At 35.6% G+C, this 23,110-nt stretch overlaps 1 protein-coding gene and 1 pseudogene across 2 annotated transcripts in view; one reads left to right on the top strand and one right to left on the bottom strand.

The window, feature by feature from the left end:
* Cul3 (cullin 3) overlaps positions 1–23,110 on the top strand; it is a 77,047-nt gene that overhangs the window by 37,075 nt on the left and 16,862 nt on the right. For both annotated transcript variants that reach the window (XM_035441055.1, XM_027397353.2), the window contains 7 exons: positions 13,040–13,200; positions 14,362–14,476; positions 15,752–15,980; positions 19,168–19,313; positions 20,062–20,238; positions 21,452–21,622; positions 22,129–22,236. In XM_035441055.1, coding sequence (XP_035296946.1) covers positions 13,040–13,200; positions 14,362–14,476; positions 15,752–15,980; positions 19,168–19,313; positions 20,062–20,238; positions 21,452–21,622; positions 22,129–22,236 — 1,107 coding nt within the window. The remainder of the gene's footprint in view (positions 1–13,039; positions 13,201–14,361; positions 14,477–15,751; positions 15,981–19,167; positions 19,314–20,061; positions 20,239–21,451; positions 21,623–22,128; positions 22,237–23,110) is intronic.
* On the bottom strand, positions 4,104–4,407 carry LOC118237820 (annotated as a pseudogene).

Below are 23,110 nucleotides of genomic sequence, written 5' to 3'. Positions count from 1 at the left end.
GTACCAGTGGCTAACAGTTATAAAGCCACTTGGAATTGGAATTTTATCATTCACTGTCTATTAATGAACTATTTTAAAGTTATGTGTACTCATTTTTTGAAGCTGTTTCATTTCTGTTTTCAAATTAATGAAATCTCAAGGTTTGTATATAATTCTGCTTCTTACATGACCATGTCAAACAGTTTATTAATTCCTGTCACGTTACTCATTTCTAAAATGAAAAAACTACCAATTGAGGCTTATGAACCATTTATGTAAAGTATGGCCATAATAATGAACTCAGTAAAAAATTAGCTAGTATTATTTCTTCTAATCCCTTAATTTTTTGCTAACCTATATGGTAGCACAATGCTGGATAGATCCAGTGACTTATCCTACCCTTTCCTGTGCTCTGCTGGAAGAAACCTCATCCTAGATGGGTCAGTGTCAGGATTTGTCCACTGTCACAGGTCTTCTGGTAGCCCTCCTCAGAGTCCAGGTTTAGACTCCTTTTGTCTGGTGAAAGGGCTCTCCTGGCTGTTGTTCTCCATTCTTCTAGTTTTGCCCACTGGCTTCTTTCCTAGTAAAAGATTTTGCTATCTCCCTCTTAGAAAAGTGAGATTAACAGGTAGGATCTAAGTGCAGTGTGCACTTCTTTTCTTTTTTCCCACTTGGAAGGCATGGCATTTACTTCTGTTACAGGCCAGGTTTTGTTTGTTTGTTTGTTTTGTTTTGTTTTTTTCTTCTTTTGCTGTTTTAGGGGCCATAAACCCTACTAACTTGTCAGTACCCTTAAGTATTTGGAAGGTCTAATGTTTTTGTTTTTAATTAATCTTATCAGTATTGGGCATGTTCAAGCCACTCACTCTCAGGATAAAATTCAACTAGATTTTTCTGATGTACCACCATCTCCCAGGGTTCTTACCTGACTCTCAGGCAAATGTCTCATTAGCAAATGTGGAAATTTGCTCTCTCTTTTTATATCTACCCTTTAAACACATCTCAATTACGCATCTACCTCAGTTTTTGTTCTATTTTTTCTTTATTGGGATCACCATGGTGGGATTGAGCTATATATGTCTGAATACAGAGAGCACTGCTAATCCTCTTCTTTGTTAACTTTTTACCAGCAATTGGCACAGCTGGCTGCACTTTTCTTTTAATATAGTGAGCTCTGCTTACTGTGACACAGCACTGTGTACCTCCAACTTCTGCGTTTTCCTTCTCAGCTACTGCCCCTCCTCCACACCCTCCTCCTTTTCCTCCTCTGTAAATCAAGGGATCTTTGGATGTCTGATATATATATGCATGCATCAAAACCAATCCTCTTCCATTTCTTTCTTGAAATTAGTGTAACTAGTCTTAAGAAGTAAATGTGTATGTGTGTACTAGTCTTAAAGCATCTACTGGGCACTACTCTATTCTGTTTTGTGGATCTTTCACAGGTGTTCCTTTGATTTGTTTGTTCATTTGGTTTTTGTTTGCTTTCTCCTTGGTACAAAAAAATACCACTTTTAATTCTGAGAATTTTTATATCCTCTGTTTTGAAAAAGTCTGACATTGTTCCGACTTAATGTTTTTAAATTTCTTGTCAAAGCTGGGGTGGAATTAGTGGTGACCCACCTATGATCCCTGCATGGAAGGCAAAGTCAAGAGGATCAGGAGTTGAAGATCATCTTCAGTCACAGAGTGAGTTAGAGACCAGCCTAGGCTACATGAGACCCTGTCTCAAGGAAAATGACCAGTTCCTATTAGCGGTCTCTGATGGGTTTTTGCCCTGTTTGTTGGTTAAAAATATGCTCTCTTTGTACTCAGAACTGTTCTTCAGCAACATTCATAGCCATCATTATGGTGTGTAGCTCTATCCCACCATTTACTGAAATTGGGAGCTGTTATGTTGTATAAGAATTATTTGAATAAAAGAATTACTTGTAGATCTGAAAACTGAGTTCATAAGTGGAGGTTGGGGGTAGGGTGCTGGCCAATGCAGTGTGGAAATTCTGGACAGAGCATTGATTCAATCTGGTCAGAGTGAGATGGTGAGGTTTCTTGTCCTTGAAACGCTGTATGATTTTAAACTTAGGAAGTGTTTATTTCGAAATTTTACATTTACTATTTGGAGCCACTGAAAGCAAACCTTCAGAAAAGGTGGACTATTGTCCTAACTGTATTGTGTGGTTTATCTACTAGACTGAACTGAGGAGAGGGACAATGAATGCCTGTATAACCATTGTGTTACAAAACCTAGTACAGCTCCTTGTGCAAACTAGACACATATAAGCAGTATATTACATTGTCTTTTTTAATTGACTGCCTTTAGTCTTATTTTAGATTCAGAAGAATGTCTTCATTCCATAGCCAATTTTTTTTTATGTTTATGTCCTTCATTTTCCTGTTTTACACCTTTTAAATATACGTACTGTTCTGGTTTTAATCAAAATATACCAGAAATGACATTTTAAAACAAACAAAAAAATGTATCTGAAGTATTAGTATGTATTATTTACAGTTTTATTAATTCTTTAAGAATTTTATACTATGTTTTGATCATAGTCATCTCCGTCCTCAACTCTTCCCATATCCTCCCCCACTTCTCCACCCACCCAATTTCATGTTCTTTCTGTGTATCAAGTCTGTGTTGGCCAAGTATTCCTGAGTGTGAGTAGTTGTGGATATGCCATGTGGTGGTGTATCCATATATACCATTAAAGATGACTTGAGTTTTCCTCTCCTAGCAGCTATCAAATACCAGTAGCTCCCCATTTTGGGATGGTACTTAATGCTTTCATCCTCTGGGATGGGATTATTTTTCTGGTTTGAACTTATTCAGGTCTTGTTATTCTGTCATATTTGATATGCATCTTTCATGTATCTATCTGGAAACAAGTTTCTTTGAAGTCATCTAGCACCTTTGGCTCTTAAAATGTTTTCACTCCCACTCCCACATAGACCTTCAGCCTTCTTGGGGAGGAGTGAGATTTGCATTACCCTATTGGCAGGTGAAGGCATTAGAGTTTATAACTGCTTTTTTTTTTTTTTCATTTACTTTTTAGTTTTGTTGGGGTTTTTTGTTTTGTTTTATATTATTTTTGTATGTGGGTTTGCCCCCATACACACACACACACACACACACGTGTGTGTGTGTGTGTGTGTGTGTGTGTGTGTGTGTGTGTGTGTGTGTGTGTGTGTGTGTGTGTATTTGTACCGTTGGAAATGAGAAGAGGGCATCAGGTCACCTGTAACTGGAGTTAGTTGGCTCTGCTTCACTGTGTGGGTGCTGGGACCTAGGTCTTCTGTTGTAAGCAAGTACACTTAAGCTGAGCTTGGGCTGCAGCTCTACATTCATTGCTTCCTTATGTGTAGCTTTTAAGATAGTTTGGGGCTGATTGGGGGAGGTTTCACTTTCAGTTTGGATTATCCAGAAAACTAGTGACTAGGGGAAAAAAATGAAATTTTTTTGTTTTGGTGCAGAATTTCATGTAGTCTAGGTTGGCCTGAAACTCTCCGTGACAGAAGATGACTGGGAAGTTCTGATCCTCTTATCTCTACTTCCTGGGTTCTGGAATTGCAAGAAGGTGCCATCATGCCTATGATAGTGAGGAGGGAACCTAAGATTTCATGCATGGTAGGCAGGTACTCTACCAATTGACCTACATTCCCAGCTATATTTGAGTATTTTTATATTAGTTTTAGTTATTTGTGTTAATTGTGAACTATTAACATCTGGAATTTTTTTCTGTATACTATGGAAATAAATAAGGGAGAATTTAATTTATAAATGTTCTATAGGCTGCCCTTAGCAACTAGAGTTAATGTCAAAGGAATAGAAAAGCATTTCTATCTTTGTGGGGGTGGGACTAAATGATTAGCTAGAGCCAATCAATATTCTCAAATCTATATTCCTTTTATAGACAGTATACCATGCCCTTTATAATATTTTTGTTATTTTTAAAAAAAGATCATATCTACGTTTTTACGACAAGTCATTTTTACTTAAATCAGGACTGTCCCAACAAAAACATTGGTGGTAGCCATTCATGATCTGAATTTTGGTGTATGAATTAAATTATGGTACACATTAAAAGTTATGAGACATTTGTTTTGTAATAAATAAGGTTGCAGAATTACTCATTAGTAGCCTTTTTAAGATAAGTTATTAGGTCCGTCCTCCTTCCCTTCTCGTATCCAGCGAAGATCATATTTGTACCAGGGATGTACTTTTTGGCATTCTCCAAATACTCCATCAGGGTATCCTCTACCCAGGTAATGCCTTTGTTCTTGCTGGCATCTATGTACGAGACTCCAGCAGCCTGACCTGTCTTCCTCCCAAACAGACCATGGAGGTTTAGTGCAGTCTTATGCTTACACGGTGTGGCACTGGGCACACTTCTGAGCAAAAATATTCTTGCCTTTCTCAATATTACTCATGTTTAATTCACTCCGGGGTGATCAACACCACAGCTGCAACCTGAAGACGGACTTAAAACATTTTTGACATGATCTCTTAAATGAGGAAGAAAAAAAAGAAAACAACACATAAGGGATTAAGGAGTTGATAAAGGAATTAGTAGGAAGGCAAAAATACATAAATGTGTTCAGAAACCATGTCCAATAATCCCAACAAATACATTCTGTGTTGAGCTTTGAAAAAAAAGTGTTGATAGACTCTTCCAGATGACTGTCCTTATCCTCCACGTAACAGAAGGCTCATATGGATCACAGTAATTTTCCTTTCCACTTTGTCTGGACCTAACTAGAGTATTCAGAACTGGATTTTGTAATATATTTATAACCCTTTTAATATTTTGTATACATTTTGATCATCATATTTTTACTCCTTCCAGATCTACCCACCTGACTTCATGTTCTCCCATAGATTCCTCTCTGACTTAAAAGAAAAATCAAATCAAAACAAACAAAAAACCCAGTAAGACAAAAAATAACGAAGCAAAATGTACACAAAACCCTGGAGTTTATTTTGTGTTGCCCATTTACTCCTGCACATGAGACTTCCCCTAAAGTGTAGTTGATATACCCAAGTGACACTCCATTGGAGAAAATTGATTTTCCTTTTCCTAGCAAATAGCTATTGCAAATAGTTTTGCTAAGAGTGGCACTTTGTGTACCCTTTTCAGTTCAGTTCTAAGATTTTGTCTGGTTTGAAACTGTATTCAGAGCTTGTGCTTAGAGCACAAATTTCTTGATGAAGTACATGGAATAAAGCTCACTTTGGAGTGGAGTGCTGCCAATTTGTGTGGGAAGTTTGAAACAGTGAAAAAATGCTTAATAATGAATTAAGAGAGTCTTGGCTTTAGTTCCTGCTTTGTCATTCATCAATTTACTTATTTAACTCTCTGGGCAAGCCTGTTTTTTCCATATCTGTGAACTAGATTATTGTGTAAGAGCTCTGGTGCTTTCTGAGAGCCAGAGAATTCTTAGTGCATGGTTGAAATTCCTGGATCCTCTCTAGAAATAGGCATGTGTGTGTTTATGTACCACACAAAACTTGCTTTTATTTTCATGGCAGGGGCATGAAACCATATGGAGAATCTGTTAAGGATGTGTTGGTGAGATCACTAAATTTTCAGGGTTCTTTCAGCTCTAAGGCTTTGAACTTTTTAAATACTGAATGTGAACAGCAAAATATTGTATCTGGGGAATGGGGAAAAGGAAGAGAAGAAAACCAGGGAGCTTGGTTAGATTGTTATTAAGTGGATCAGTTTCTATAGGAACTCAAAGTAAATTGATAGCAACCTTGTGTAACAACACATCTACTCAGTGATAAGTAGATAAGTGATCTACTTAAGGATAGCTGACTACACTTTCCTGAGCCAGGCACTATTTTAAGCACTTTATGATTTAGACTTCATGATATGTGTTATTGTTTTTAAGTAGTTATAGCATTAGAAGTAGTTAATCAATAAAAATAAAATACTTCCTTGAGTATATGACAGTAAATATCTCTTACTACATAGTTCTCTCTAGCTTTTACATACACTGCTTATAAGTTGAATATTATTGTCTCCATTTTGTGGATAAAGAAATTAAAAGTGTAGTAATTAAGAATTGGGGTTAGGGAGATTGATTTAGCAAATACTACCAGAGTAGTGAGCTGATTTCCCAGTCTTTCCCATTCTATGCATGTGGTCTTCACCACTTTGTTGTCCCACCCTAGAATATTAGTCAGTCATACAAATCATCTCTGTCTAGTAGAAGTGGTGGTAAACCCAGAGTTGAACTAGTGTTCTCCTTGTATTTTGATTCAGTAATGACTGGCCGTGTTTTCAGGTTGTTTTCTCTTCAATCAGCAATGTCCTAATGTAGGAATCCTTTTAAACAGTTAATCCTGCTTTCCCTTACCTAACTTGGAAATGATGACCAAAGCTATGAAAACATTGAAAAATGGTTTCTTGCATTTTATGTTGAAAGTGATTGTAAAAGTCTCACTGAAGAAGTTACTTTCTAAGATCAGTTATGGGTAGCTCTTAAAACCGTTATGGGAACACTTAAGCTCTGAAACCATGGGCACCCTAGCAGTTAGGCTGTCCATTGACACATCATAAGCCTGTTTTGTCTGATACTGCTGCTAGCTCTTTTGCTAGTGCTTCTGCGTAGCAAACTTACCATTTTCTTTCTAGCTTTCTATTTTTAAAGTGTATCACTTGTACCATGTAGTATAGCGTGATTTATAATCCCATCTCTCTTAGTTTCTTTTCCCATTGCTGTGATAAAATACTCTGGCAAAAGCAAATTCAAGGAGGTTTACTTTAGCTCACAGTTCAAGGTACACCGTGGCAGGAAGTCAGGGTATCAGGAGCTTGAAGCAGAGACAACTGGGTGGGTAGTGGGTGTGTGTTGCTAAGTTTCCTTTATGTGTTCACACAGTCCAGGACCCACAGTGAACTTAATTCACACACACACACACACACACACACACACACACACACACACACACACACACACACACACACACAATGCATGACAAGAGTCCTACTTCCCAGGTGATTCTAGATGCTGTCAAGTTGACAGCACTAACACCACAGCCAATATTAGGTTTTAATTTTAAATATTGAATATTCATCTACACTTAATATGATTATTAATGAATTTCAAATTTTATATTTTCTCTTTATTGTTCTTTTAGGTCTTGTTTTAGACCCATTAGCTAAAGATTTATATAGTCAATTGTTAATTTAGTGGTTACTATAGTATTTACAGTGAGCATCCTTGCCAGTCTTAAAGTTTTGGGGTTTGCTTTATTATTTATTTGTTGATTGGTTGATTGATTGATTGATTGATTGATTGATTGATTGATTGATTGTACAGTGTTCTGTCTGCATGTCTGCCTGCATGCCAGAAGAGGGCATCAGATCTCATTACAGGTGGTTATGAGCCACCATGTGGTTGCTGAGAATTGAACTCAGGACCTGTGGAAGAGCAGCCAGTGCTCTTAACCTCTGAGCCATCTCTTCAGCCCAAAGTTTTGGTTTTTTAAAGCTGCTTTCTGAGTAAGGCAAGGGTCTTAGAACACTGGTTTTCTGGGTTGTGTTGTGTCACACACCCCTACCCCATCCACCCTGTTGCAGTGTTCAGACTTTGGAGTCTGACTTACTTGTTTTGTGTTGGGGGAGGGCAGCATTAATAGTTGTGGATTGAATGCTAGTATTACTGTATGTGAAAAACTGAAGGCTGTGATGATGCCTTCTTCTAAAGAAAATTTTGTTTTAGCAGGCTGACAAAATAGGAAAACATGTTAAAGGAATTGTTGGTGTTGACCTGCTTTTAGTTTGTCCTTTTTCTTCTCTCTAGGCTATAGCTCTACATGGTGGCTCTAGCTCCTTTTGAGATATCAGTTATTAGCCACGCTGTTTTGCATACTGCCATGCCTGACTCTTATGCTGGCAAGTCTGCCAGTTAACCTCTTAGTGTTTTGTTCTCTTTGTTCTATTGTGTTTTGACATTTTATTTTGGTTTGGGGTTTTTTGCCTGTCAGTAACTGCCCAAGTCCTACATGGCTTAGTTCTGGAAACCTGAATGGGGCAAAAAGGGAATGTAGAAAGGACACAGACACAGTTGTAGAAAAGCTAAGATGGAATGGGTTTGTGCTCTGTAATGGAGACCCACCACTAACAGCCATCTAGAAACTCAGCACTTTTCATTTTGTATGTCTTGAATGGAGGGGGTGGGTGTATGGTACACAGCTGAATGAGGAGGCAGGTGGTTTAGCTAATCTCAACTTGTTTTGTAGGGGAGAAGTTTCAGGCTATAGTTGTCCCAGGCAGAGCAGGAAGCTGTGGCTGATAGTTACACTGTCAACTTTCACACGTGAACCAGAGGAAGCTTTGCCAATTCCCATGGGTCTGAAGATTGGGGTCCTCAGGGCTGTGCTTGTGTTGGCAGCACACATTCAAGTAACCATCTCATGATAGGCTGAGTTTGGTTCTTTCTTTCCTCTTCAGAACCTTTGTCTGTTTGATAGCCAGCCCCCATATACTAACTTATGACATTGTGCCTGACAGTAAGTGTATTAGTGCTAGCCTGTAGTGCTATTCTACTTGTACCTGCCTTTCTTGACCCCAGTAAGTTCAAATTACCATGTTGTTTTTAAACACTGGGATATGTGTGTAGGTGGTGGTTTGGAATTTTAAGATTATGGCAAACAATATCCTGTAGAATTCTTCTTAGAAAACTGGAACTCTACCTAGTCTTGTATCAGTAAATTTGATTGCTATGGGTACCATGTGTAAGTAGAGCAATATAGAATTGGTTCTTTTCCACTTAGCACCTGCTGCTCTGTGCTATAGAATATGTTCCTTTGTTTTTTTTAAGTCTGAATAATACTTCATTTTATATATACACATTTTGTCTGTCCCATCCACTCATCAGTGGTCATTTTAATTGTAACTTTTAGAGCTTGTGGGAATTGCTGCTGTGACTATTGGAATGCACATAGCCTCCAGGACCCTTCTTTTTGTATTTTGGGTGTATACCTAAGAAGTGCAACTGTTCAACCATAGGCTGACTCTGGTTTTAATTTTTTGACTGTCGTTGATGTTGTTTTCTATTGCATCCTGACCACCACCTACACTTGTTTCTTACTTGTTGCTCCCGTTTTGTTCTGAGTTTTTGTGTATTTATTTATTTGGTTTTTTGAGACAGAATTTCTCTGTGTAGCCCTGGCTGTCCTAGAACTCCTAGGCTGGCTTCAAACTCAGAGATCTGCCTGCCTCGGCCTCTGCCTCTGCCTCCTGAGTGTTGGTATTCAAGGTATGTACCACCACACCCGGCTTTAGTTTTTATTTTAATAGTGGGTTTTTATTTTTACATTTGAAGGCTAAGTGGTAGCTTTGGCAGTTCTCTCTATTGTTGATATTGCAAATAAATGGTTGCCATTTGAGATGGATGTAATGAATAAAGAAACAGATATGAAGATCATATTTATTGACAGAAATAGGACTGATTAAAAGAAATACTTTATGCTCCTTGAATCTGTGCTCTTTTTTTTTTTTTGCCTGTGATGTCTGTGTTTCAAATTTGTGTAGTGCCTACCAAGGGCAGAAGAGGGTATCAGATCCCCAGGAGTGGAGTTACAAACCATTGTGAGCCACCATATGGGTGCTGGGAATTGAACTTGGATCCTCTGGAAAAGCAGCCAGTGCTCTTAACCACTAAGTCATTTATCCAGCCCCAGATCCAGCATTCCTAACCACTGAATTATGTCACCTGAATACGTGTCTTCTGAACTCACATAGGTCTAATGGAGATTATTTCCTAGTGTCATGTTTTTTCTTCTGCTCACAGATTATAAAATTTTACAGTGGAGAACAGGACATTTTAGTATGATTTGATACAATTTATATAACTTTACACAAACATGGTTTTCATTCATCTTGTATTTTGGTAGACAGTTTACAAGATTTTTTTTTCTCTCAACAACTAGAATGTTATTTAAATTTTTCCACATCCTTGTGAAAGATTGAAGCCCACTTTACAGTGGTTAATTGAGTTTAAGGCATCCAAGTCTTCACAGCAGGTTTTTTCTTAATATATCCTATGCTTTTCTACTAAGCTTATCAGTAGGTAGTACTGTGTATTCACATAGTTAAGTGTACAGCTTACTATTTTACACCTTGCCTGGTGCCCTTTGTACAAAATGAAATAAATACTTGGTTCATTTTGTAAACTAAGAGCTAATTAGACTGCTTTTTCTTGATTCTCTAGAACCTTTTTTGTGCTCTGGCTTTTACTGTTGTTTCTGCCTTCGTTGTTTTAGGCCATTTTAAACCTGTATTTCATGGCTTGAAAGGATCCTTGTTTGAAAATACTTCTGTTACTTTTTGGTAAGATGATTGCCTTGTGATTAGGCTTATTTGAGGTTCGTCTAAACATGTTCTTACAGTCACTTCGTGCTTAGTTTATGGGTATTTTGTTGTTGGGGGCTTTTACATAAAAGTTATTAGTGTTTATTTCTTGCTTACCAGTAAGATAATTATTTAATATTTGTAAAGATTTTTAAATTTTTGTTCTTTTCCTAATGTAAGAAATGAATGAAAACATCGTTATAGATGCTCATGTGAGAAATTGGGTTTAATTAACCCTCTTGACAGCTTAATTCACCAACTTTCACAGATGTTAAGAGCATTTATAACTTTGGCCATAATAGTGAGGTCAGCCAGGAAAGTGTAGGTGAATAATCCATGACTGCTCTGGCTTATTACTGTATTGGCAAGTTGTTAAAAAGTATGCAACTGTTGATCTTTTGAGAAGTCAAACTTTTCATAAAGACTTCCCATGTACAGAACTAAGTTTTCAGACTTACATATATACAACCCAAAGGTTAGTCTTAGAATTTGTGTCCTAAAAACTCTAATTAATTATTGTTCTTTTCTCTGGGGCTTTTCAATTTTTTATTATGTTTACTTGCTTTGTGTATGTATGGAGGTCAGAGGAAAATTTGGAGAGGTCTCTCCTACCTATGTTGTCCCAGGAGTAGAACTGGATCATTAGGCTTTATAGCAAGCACCCTTGCCCAGAGGGCTATCTCCAAGGACCCACCTTTTTGTTTGTTTGTTTGTTTTTAAAGATGGTTTGCTTCTGTTTGTATAGCCCAAACTGACCTGGAACTTGGGATTCTCCTTCCTTAACCTACTGAATGCTGGGTTTATAAGTGTATCCCCCCCCCCCGGCACCTTTTTAATATTTTTTTTGTTTGATCTTGTTTAAAGTGAATACTAGATAGGAATAGTAGAACTGAACTTTCCCTCATTTTGCATACTGATTACTTTATGAGCCTACAGCCACTTAACCCTGACTTGCTTTTTCTGTAGCATGACTTTTAATGCCATTTCTTGAGTAATAAAATCATTTGGCCCACTTCTGGAGGTATTCCTTGACTCTCTTTAGGTTAGCTTTCTCAAAAAGTATACTTTGGCGTAGTGTGTTTTGGGACCTCTAGACATCTTTTTGTATTCTGAGTTTGATCTTTTATGTCCTAGTAAACAGGTGTCTTGGTGCATTTGAGCCATCAGGAGGAAAATGATGCATTTTGCTAAAAATGATAGAAGCTTTAATATCTGTGGGTAGAGCCAAGCACCTCCTAACTCTTATTTGTTGGGAATAATAGGGACCCCTAGACCTTACTTAGTTTTTAGAGGAAGGAATTTGGCATGAAGATCACCTGGTTAAAGCTATAGAGAGACTGCATCTCTCTACACAACTTCTACAGATCTCTTCATCATAACTGGTATTTTTTAAACAAATAGTACTTTCTTAAAAATTGTTAGCCAGTCATTCTTAGCAAGGTCTGAAAAACTATTCTTTCTCAGATATTGTATTATAGATGGTGTGTTTAAAAGTTGGTTTGTGAGGAGAACTATGAGTAAAGTCAGTGGCAGGATCTGACTCCTTTTCCAGTTCTGTGAAAGGATGGGCATGAGATGGTAGCCATGCTTGTTTTGTTTTTTGAATCCTCCTTTTGCCCCATTGTCTGCCTCCCAAGTTCATAGACTACTATAGACTGCTTGGGCAAGGGATAACTCCTAGGAGAGAACTATAAATAGATTTAAAATGTGGTTTATCTTTATGCTTGATGAAATGAATATTTCTTCATGGAACTTTGAGATACTTTTCAGAATGTTTTATATTTAAAATGTCGGAATTTTGAATTTTGAAAAGCAAGTTACAAGAAGGCAATTTTGTTTGTACTCTTGCAGTCAATAGTTACTAATGTTGGCCGTAACATAACTGCACTTTGGTCTGATCCTGAGATTACAACATTTAAAACTAGTCATTAATGTATTATCTGTCTTTTAGGGATAGCATTTTAAGTCCTGTCCCTTTTTAAGATTAGTAAAGCGTCTTTTTAAATTAACATGGGAACATCTGCAAAAACATAGAAACCTTGCAAGGATTTTAAATGGTTAGAACTACATTATTACTGCATTACATAAAATCAGCAATGTAGTAGTAACAAGGAGATTCCTATTGGAGTAGTTGTGCAAATGCTCTTGTTCACCTCCAGGCTGAATTCCTTCTCAGTGCTAATAAGCAGTAAACAAAACACTTGGCATTCCCATAAGATACATTTTAGTGTGTCTTATCTTACTGTCCAGTTTTTTTACTTGAAGATCTTGTGAACTAGTTTAATATATGCTGCAAATTGTAGCCTTTGTCTTCCTTGATGGTAATTAGCCATACATGTCAAGCATTTGCTATAGATGAGTATTACTAATTTTATATAGCTACATTTAAGTTTCTGGGGTGTTCTTTATACTTTTCATTGGCTCTCTGGTATGTCTCTTTGTAATAATTTTGTAATGTTCCATAGGCTTATGATGGAGTTGAAACAGGACTTGTTGCAATTACCAGAACTTGCCATTTTTATCTGCTGTATAGTAGACAAAGGGTTTTTTAATTTGTTTTAGTAACCATGGTAAATTGTAAAGATTTAATTTTACATAACTTGAGAGATACTAGAAATTCCAAAGTGCTTAAGATAATTTGTAGGTTGTGATTATTTTATATTTACATCAATTTTGCTTAACATTTTTTTTAACTGCAGGACCGTGTGTATGTACAACAAAATAATGTAGAAAATGTCTACAATTTGGGATTAATAATTTTTCGAGATCAAGTTGTACGTTATGGGTGTATTAGGGATCATCTTCGGCAAACTTTATTGGATATGATTGCCAGAGAGCGGAAAGGAGAAGTTGTAGACAGGTATACCATTTATCCTTACTTTTGGTTTCGGTTTTTTAGTGTTTATATCTTAAGAACTGATTAATGTCATAATTTCATAATTAACACAATTAAAAAACTTCAATGTTCAATACTTATTAAAATCTAGGCTTTCACTGTCTTCAGTTACCCGGAATTTAAAGACACCATCTTAAGCCTTTTTATTTTTTAAAATAAGTTGATTTTCCATTTTGGAAGAAACAAAGCTATCATTTAACTCTTTTTGCTATGTAATAAACTTTTTCCTTTAAGGGCTCCTTTTAAAGGTTTTTCTCCTTCCTGTTTTTTTCTTTTTTTTCTTTTTTTTTTTTTTAATTTTTTGTTTCTATGCATTCCTGACAATTGAATCTAGGGTCTCACCCATGCCATGCTGCATCTGTGGCCTACCCCCACAGTAGCAGGGTCTCAGTATGTTCACAGACCAGTGTTGAACTTCTGACCTCAGGTATTTCCTCTCTAGTTTCCCCAAAAGCCTTGACCATAGGCATATGCCATTGTGCTAATGTGAGCTTTTGTCTTGCTTTGATTTTTTTTTTTTTTTTTGGTAGAAAAATACTGAATGTAGCCTAAAATATCCCAGAACCACTTCCACCCCTTACCCTATCACTTTTCTTGACATGACAGTACCATTTTTGTGACGTTGCTGATGGAGTGGCTTGAAACATGTAATATTCCTTCTCTCTTTGGTTTCAGAGGAACAGTGAGCTGGCAAAATTCTTACTGATTGAACTTGGTGTTTAATCAGGATTGCTCAAATGCCATTTATTAAAAAATCTTGCATTGCCTTGGTTTTAGGTGTAGGTTGCCCTACTGTCTGGTTTACTAACTTACCCGTCTACCTTTTCCTCTCCAATCACATCCCATTAAACTACCTCTGTATTTTTAAGTAAGTAAAAATTTTAGGCATATTTTCTTTAATTTTTTTTTGTATGACAAGGTATGGATAACTTGATAAAGAGCTACATAGTCAAGATGTGCTTTTTGATTAAAATTATTCAATATCCATGCTTAGTAAATGAGTTTCCTATGGAAAACTGGTCATTTTGATAGCAGCTAAACGTTACAAAGGTATTTCTCTCAACTTTTGTATATTTTACATGTCTTTAATATATGATTATCAATGAATTGAACTTCTTTTGACAGAGGAGCAATAAGAAATGCTTGCCAGATGTTAATGATTTTAGGTCTTGAAGGAAGATCAGTCTATGAAGAAGATTTTGAGGCTCCTTTTTTGGAAATGTCTGCAGAATTTTTTCAGGTAATCAATGATTGTATAAATAAATGCTTTTATGATGATCATAAATCATCAATGTAGTTAATCTGAACATTTTTACCTGTTGGCTAGAAACTATTGGAGAGGAGATGGTACCAAAACAAAAACCAAAACAAACAAAAAAACCTCTTTAGAACCCCTACTTCATGTTCCTACACACCATTGAGCTGCTTATTGATAATGAAAATTTCTACTTTAAAATTGTATGTTAAAAAACCTAAACTTAGAAGTACCCTTAAGATTTTATTGTATTTTTTAATTACTATAAATTCACAGATACTGTATCACTAATCAAATCTCTCTACAGGCTTTTTTCTATCAGTTAACTAATACAGTAAACGTTAACGGTGTATGTGATTCCATATGGCATATTTGGCTAACTGATTAGGAAAGTAAAAGCTGACTTTAAGCAGGTAAAATTGTTAAAAATTACATGCTGCTTCAAACCAATTAAATTCTAAAAAGGAGGCTATATTAGAACAAATTAATGATGAAGTATGGTAATAACACTGAGTACTGACAAATGTAAAAAAGAGTTTAAGATACTGGTAACCAGGTATCCTTCCTTTCTGTAACTGTTTTACAGAGGAAATGTAGTGGTGCCCAAGCAGACGTCTTACTACAGTACTAAGTTTCACTCTGATAGTATGGTTTAAAAATAAATGAATATAAAATTACTATTAACTTAGAGAAGTGTTTTATTATGTAATGTATTGGTTAATGTTACTGTTGGGTACATTAAAATCTTATTGGGATGACACTAGTAACTCTGAAACCAGTAAGGATAGTGTTTTATAGACAAGATTAATAGTTATTTAAACACTCTTTTTTTTTTTTTTTCAAATTGCATATATGAGTACTTTAAGCTTGGGAGTGTAGTGGCAGGAGAACCTCAGTAACAATGGTGTGTCAGCAAAGCATATGACAGACACAGTGAGTCTTTCTAGTTACAGTTTACCGTTTACAATAATAAGGGAAGAAGTTCCCCTGCTAACTTGGGTCAGATGCTTAAATTTGAATGTAGTATATTAGCTGATCTTTAAAACACTGCTTACAGATAATGTGTTAATTTAGTTGTGTGCAAATCAGTACTTTAAAGGCTAATTTAGACTAAATGAATCCTGTAGTAAGAAACTGAGTGAAATGTCTTTAGCTATTACACTTCTTGGTATGATTCATTGTAAATGCTATAGAAACCCTGTTAGAATATAAACACTTTTCTGTTATGCTTTTAAAATTCTTAATGGAATCTTTCTGCAGATGGAAAGCCAGAAATTTTTAGCAGAAAACAGTGCTTCAGTATATATAAAGAAAGTAGAGGCTAGAATTAACGAGGAAATAGAGCGGGTGATGCACTGCCTTGACAAATCCACAGAAGAGCCCATTGTGAAGGTAGTTGAGAGGGAGCTCATTTCCAAGCACATGAAGACTATTGTAGAAATGGAGAATTCTGGGCTAGTACATATGTTGAAAAACGGAAAGACAGAAGGTAAGTGTTGTCAATTAAAAATAAACCTTTATTCTGCCCAGCTAGTCATTTTTAATTCTAACGTATGAATGCAGTTTTCAAAAAGCTACATTTTATAGCAATAATTTACCCCATTACTACTAGGGTGGGATTAATGATTGTATTATGCATGAAAATGTTAGATGTTTCTAGTGAATTCAGTGGCATTTTCCCATGCTTTTTACATTTGGTTTCCTCATTTTGTTTTCATTAGTGCAAAAGATTAGGAAGTTTATGTTTAACCACAGGCCAGTGACTTCCTCCTGCATTTCTATACTTTCTTTAATATCTGTTAGCTTGAGTGCTCTGTGTAGTCTCGTATACATTCTTACAAGGTTGTAGTTGGTGGTGTGTGTGTGTGTGTCTCTGTGTATCTGTGTCTGCCTGCCTGCCTGCGATTGTGTGTGTTTCTTGTTTTCTGTATTAGAATATTTATAAAATATTTTATATTTATTTTACAAAATAAAATATATATAAAAACTAGTAGACAAGTAAAAAAAGTTCACATTGTTTTGAGATAATGGAATAACTAGCAGTTATTGTGAACTTTAATTTGCCTGGAAAGGTTGTGAAAATGATTGGTATTCTGAAAGAAATTCTTGGTTTTGGTGCTTTGCTTTGAAGCTTTCATTTTGCATGACAGTGGTGATGATTTGTTTTCAATAGCCATGGTTTTTCTGCTTCCTTGATTAAAAAAGCAAAGTCCTTCCTTGGCTTATGCTTTTAGTTATAGTTTTAACTATGTGGTGGAGTCCAAAAAAAGAAAAACTATATGCAGAGTTACTGGTTTTTATTAACAAAGGTGCTTTTTTTTTCTTCTTTTTAAAAAAGGAACTGTTCTTGTAAATCTTTGAGAAAACAAATCTTCTAGTTATTTGCTGTGTCTTCTAAAGTACAGTACTCTTGGATACTTGTCTAAGTCAGATATTGACATTTTTCAAAAAACAGTCTTACTGCATTTATTTGTGAGTAAATAAATATACATTCATGGAAGTCAAACAACTTGTGGAAGTTGGTTCTCCTTCCATCATACCATCCTGTGAGCCCTGGGAATTGAATTCATGTCATCAGGCTTAGCAGCAGGTGCTTTTAACCCTGAGCCATCTCACAAGCTTCTAACAAGCATCTTGGCAAAGGAATAGATAACAGATACTTGAGGCTTTTGTGCTGCTACATTGATAATCACTGACAATGATACCAAAGGAAAGAGCCTGGCTGTTTGTATAAACTCCATTTATGGAAATTGAGCTTAGGGGCTGGGAAGTATTTGAAATCACTGGACATGTTTAAATGACAGTATTTTTGTAAGCTTCATAGAGATATGTGCTGTGAATATGGCAAGCACTCTAAATAGCAGAATAGCTACTTACCATTATTTTGCTCCATTTAGTTCTTAATGTTGTTAGCAGGTAGTCAGCTACCTGTGATTCTAAATTAGATTTTTTTGTTTTTCTAAATTAGATTTTTAAATTGTCTTTGACTTCCCTCCCCTACCACTAGGAGCTTAATTGAAGAATGTGTTAATTGTGGTGGGACCTTGCTCATGAGAAGTTGTTGTCAGACACAGTTGTATCATTGTTAATTCTAATAATCAGAAATCGAAAGAACAGTTTGCTTAATGTGAATGAAAAATAAATGTTCATTAATCATTAAATACATACAGCAATATGAACTAACAAGTTCAAATGGTGTTGCTTTATTGGCTTCTTTTTTAATTAAGTATAGAGAAATAATACATAATTTTTGAATGCCAAACAGTTTCCAATTAGCTTGTTCACGTTTTCTACTATCCCTTATATTTAACTACAGTGAATCAAACAATACAGTAAGATTATATTGATTAATGCACAAATGTACAAATGAGTAAAATTTAAAATATAGGAACAAAATAGACTTTAGAAAGAATTTGCTACAGGTTTTTGGCATGCAAAGTTGCTGTAGTTTGTAAATTGCTATTGTACTTTATAATGACATAAAATGGGAAATTTTGGTTGTAATCTATTAAACAAACAGGATTTGCCAATATAGGTTACCTTGGAAATGTATTACAGATAAGAACATGTGTTAATGAAGTTGAGATTAAGACTGTGAATCAAATATTAGTGACCTTGTTTAAGCTGTGCTTCTCATTTTTAAAACACCAACATTAATTTGCTCTTATACATAAGGCTCAAGGTAGACAGTTATGGTTTGTCAAGTCTGGCCTCTTAACAGTTTTTTTTTTTTTAAAAAATAATAACAGAATGAGAATAGTATGTGAGGATTTATATAAATTTCAATATTCATGAAGTTTTAATTAAGCAGCTACAGTCGATCATGCTTTCTCTTTGATTACTTGCTTACTATGATGACAAAACTGATTTTGCGTCCAATTTCTTATGACCTACTAGCCTAAAATATGTATTGTCTAGTGCTGAATAGAAAACTGTTAGCCAACCTTGACCGAAAAATTGCTGTTCTAATGCCATTTTCAAAAGTTACTGACAGTAAAAGTTTTCCTGGCATCATAAAGTTCTGTATTACCATCTCCAGTAAACAACTCTTTGGAGAAACATTGGACATATGAAAGAAAATTACTTTAGATCTACATTGTGGTAGTGTCGAAAATTGTATGAAAGACCAATTGTATGTTAAGACCAAGAGTCTAAATTGAAACAGTGTGGTGTGATGGACCAGTATTTAAAATAGAGGTCTAGACAGTGCCATTAGGAAATAACTAGTAATTGCCCAGAATTACTCATGGTAAGAACATTTTTAGAAATGGGTATTTAGGTTGTAAATTTTTACCATGAGATATAATGAAGTAGTAAATCTTGTCTTAATGATTTCATTTATTGTAATGGTTGTCAATTCAGTTGTAAGATATTAATTGGTATTAAATTTCTTCCTTGTGTCCTTTTGACATATATTGTTTCTACATTAGAGTAACAGGATGAATTCTGTACAAGTTCAAATATTTGTCCCTTTGGTAGAGTTGTTTAGTGTGCTAAGATACTTTATTGGTGCTTTCATCACATCTAGTCAAGCACTCACAAATTATAGCTTTCAACTAACCCCATCTTATTAGTTATGTAGACAGCAAATGGTAATAATTCAAAAATAACGTCTCTTGAACAGATTCACATTTTACCTTAATCTTTAATGTAACCAGTCTGTTTTCTAATTCCAGACCTTGCTTGCATGTACAAATTATTTAGTCGTGTGCCAAATGGTTTGAAGACAATGTGTGAATGTATGAGTTCTTATTTGAGGGAACAAGGAAAAGCTCTTGTTTCCGAGGAAGGAGAAGGAAAGAATCCTGTTGACTATATCCAGGTAGATAAAAGTTTTGCATTCATGATAAGCATTTTGCAAATGCTTTGTGGATCACTTTTAAGTATGTTATATACCTGAGCTAAATATTTTAAGATGTTCATTATATGTGTCAGGAAGCTGGACTCAGCTGCTGTTTATGGTTGATTTCTTAGTAACCTATTCAAGATTTGTTTAGTATGAATAATAAAAAAATGAGTTGCATTTTGTTGTGTGTTGGTGTTTAAATACAGGAAAGGCCAACTTGTGTTTTAAATGCTTAAATTTCAAAATATTTTTAAGTAGTTCTTTAACTAAACTGTATTCTAAGTTTTTTTTAATAGGAATAATCAGTGTTTTGTATTTTTTTAAAACTTTGTTCTATTTGGCTACCATGTTTGGTTCAGACAAGAGGGTGAGCAGAAGCAGTAACAGGGCCTTTTTGTTTGTTTGTCTTAAATGTTTAAATTTCATTTATGGGATGGGGTGTGTATACACACATGTGCCTTGTAGAAGTCAGAGGACAGAGTCATTTCCTTCTATCCTGTGGGTCCAACAAGTACACTTATCTCCTGAGCCACCTTTGGGCTCTGTTTGATTTTTGATATATTGCACATATATGTAATATGGTAAAATGCTTGCCGTCACTAACATTTGAGCTTGTACACAAACTGGAAAATAATAATAGTCTATAAACATATAAAAACCAACAAAGTTAAGTATTTTACTTATGACATTTTTAAAATGTTTCCTAAATTTTTTTATTTTTAAGGGCTTATTGGATCTGAAAAGTAGGTTTGATCGCTTCCTCCAAGAATCCTTCAATAATGACCGGCTCTTTAAACAGACTATTGCTGGGGACTTTGAGTATTTCCTAAACCTCAACTCCAGGTCTCCTGAATACCTCTCATTATTTATTGATGATAAGCTGAAAAAGGGAGTCAAAGGGGTAAGTAGTAATATATTGGAAAGTATTAGGTTTTACTTTGTGATCTAAAGTTTGGAAATAAATTTAAGAAGTTTTACAGCTAAAAAACAAAGCAGGGCTCTTTACTGTGCTTATATGCTGTAGTCTCCCAGACAGTTCTGTTTAAGTCTTAGACATGCTCAAAATTTGTTTGACATTTCACAATACATTTCTTGTATAGTTTTCATTTTTAAAAATACTCCCTAAAAGAAAAGGCACACTTGCAGTTTTTAAAATGATTGCCTTTTTAGCTAAGAATTAGTTGTGTGAGGGATGACAAAACCAAAAAACTTGACAGCAGTTGTAGATAACAGCTTGCTTTTATCTGGGTCTGGGTTTGTAGGGTATCAAGCAGGGCTTGGTTTTTGAGGATTTTGAAGGCACACTTGGAAGAACAGTTCTCTGAAATACTTTCTTTGAAAGTTCCACACACTAGCTGGGCGTTGGTGGCGTATGCCTTTTAGTCCCAGACTGGAGAGGCAGAGACAGGTGGATGGATCTGTGAGTTCGAGGCCAGCCTGGTCTACAGAGCAAGTTCCAGGACTGGCTCCAAAGCTACACAGAGAAATCCTGTTTCAAAAAATAAAAACAAAAAAAAAGTTCCACACACTGAAGCTTAATTTTTAAGTTTCATCCAGGGACCTTAGGAGCTCACTTGGAACCATAGAAAAACAAATGAAGCTATTCTGATCACATGTTGTCTTTTAAAGCCTCATCTTAGAAATTTTGAGACAAAGGAGAAAAATGGCAAATAGCTGCAATTACAGAGGCAGTAGCTGAATGAGAAAACAAAATCACTGACTGCAAAGAAAACACAATACAACCTACTACATTATTTTCTTTCCCTTATTTAAGAGATAAGGTAAAGAAGCCTTTTATTCCTTTGGATTTAACAAAAATTTACCCATTTGTTTGCCAATTTTGAGGCTTTTAATGAACTTTTAAAATAATTTATGGCTATGTAAATTTCTGCAGAAACTTAATATATCCTTTGTTAATGAAATTTCATCTGTTATTAATCCAGCCCTGTAATAATTAATTTCACATCTGAGTAGTAGTCCTCCACTTTTTCAATGCATTGGAGAGTATAGGGATATATGAGGTTGGGGCCCATTCTCAGATCACATCCTTTCCCTTAACCAAGTATTATGTATGGTTGGTTTTCACCTGGATTGTCTGTTGATTACTTTTGCAGCTAACAGAACAAGAAGTAGAAACGATATTGGATAAGGCAATGGTCCTTTTTAGGTTTATGCAAGAAAAAGATGTATTTGAACGTTATTATAAACAACACCTGGCAAGGAGACTGCTCACAAATAAAAGTGTTTCTGATGATTCTGAAAAAAATATGATTTCTAAATTAAAGGTAAGCTTTACTTTAAAATGAATGTAGAATGCCTAACTAATGTTGATTGTGTGGTTGAACACCAGCAACATCAACATATAATTAGAAATTGATTTTAAATGTTTACTTCCAGACTTTCTTAGGGTAGTGTGGTTCTGAGCAGGGGGCTTTACTTCCACTCACTCAGGGTACAGACCATCAAAGGTTGCAAGTACTGTTGTATACCGTGCTTTCTAAACTAACCTATACAAGAGTCACATGAAATGGTGTAGGGAATGTCAGGGTTTGAGCCCCATTTCCCTTTATATTGGAATCTCTGAAAGAGCTTGAGAATGATATTTAAAACTAAAATCCTTAAGTTATTCTTAAACACTCTAAATTTTTAACAGCCATACACATATATACAGCAATCAGTAGAAAGACTTTCATAGGAGATAATCAGGGATGGCAGAAAGACTTTGTTTCTACACTTTTTCATTGGAAAGTCCACTATTTATTTATTCTTACTTGTGTTCTTTTCTCCAAAGACGGAGTGTGGATGTCAATTCACATCAAAACTGGAAGGAATGTTTAGGGACATGAGCATCTCAAACACAACTATGGATGAGTTCAGGCAACATCTACAGGCAACGGGGGTAAGAGATTGCATTAATTTCTCATCTCCAGTGTTGGATCTTTGCTTTTATATTTATGAAGTCTATTTCTTCAGTTTTACTAGTCTCTTTGGCTGTTCTATATACTTTGAGGTCACTCTGTACATGCAGTTAAAAGTAGTTGTTGGAGGTTGGACAGTTGGCACATTGGTTAAGAGCTTTTATTAGTTCCCAGCCTGTTAGCTGGCTTACAACTGCCTGTAACTCTACCTCCAAGGGCTCTGATACATATATATCTATATATGTATATATCTATATATCTCTATATCATGAGGGCAACTGCACTCGTGTACAAACTCCTCACACACATGCATATATAAACATAATTAAAACTAACAATTTAAGAAATATTTAAAGTAACTGTTTATGCTGCAGACCTTAAGCTTTAAATCTCCTAAGCTTTTCCCTGTGTTGGAAACAGTTGATGGGCAGAGCAGAGTCAGCAAAGCAAGCCGTGAGCATCCTGAAGTCTTTGAATTTATTAAAATGTTGTGGATCTTCAAGCTGAACACAATTCCTCTAAGGATTTGGGCCAGTTGAAGTCTACTCAGCACAGTGGTTTCTTTTATTTACTTTCAGGAGCCATATAACAGATATTTTGCTTTATATAATGCCTGTGATTATTTATAAGAAATTACAAGTGTTTATTCATTTTCGTCCTCTTCTTGGTTTTTTGAGACAGGGTTTCTCTGTGTAGCTTTGGAGCCTATCCTGGCACTCGCTCTGTAGACCAGGCTGGCCTGGAACTCACAGGAATCGGCCTGCCTCTGCTCTGCCTCCCAAGTGCTGGGATTAAAGGCGTGTGCCACCAACGCTTTCCTCTTTCCTTTTTAAGAGAGCAGAAAGCCTAATGGTG

This window comes from Cricetulus griseus, chromosome 2 (genome assembly GCF_003668045.3).
Source record: "Cricetulus griseus strain 17A/GY chromosome 2, alternate assembly CriGri-PICRH-1.0, whole genome shotgun sequence".
NCBI lineage: Eukaryota > Metazoa > Chordata > Mammalia > Rodentia > Cricetidae > Cricetulus > Cricetulus griseus.
This window is presented reverse-complemented; position numbering and strand designations above follow the sequence as displayed.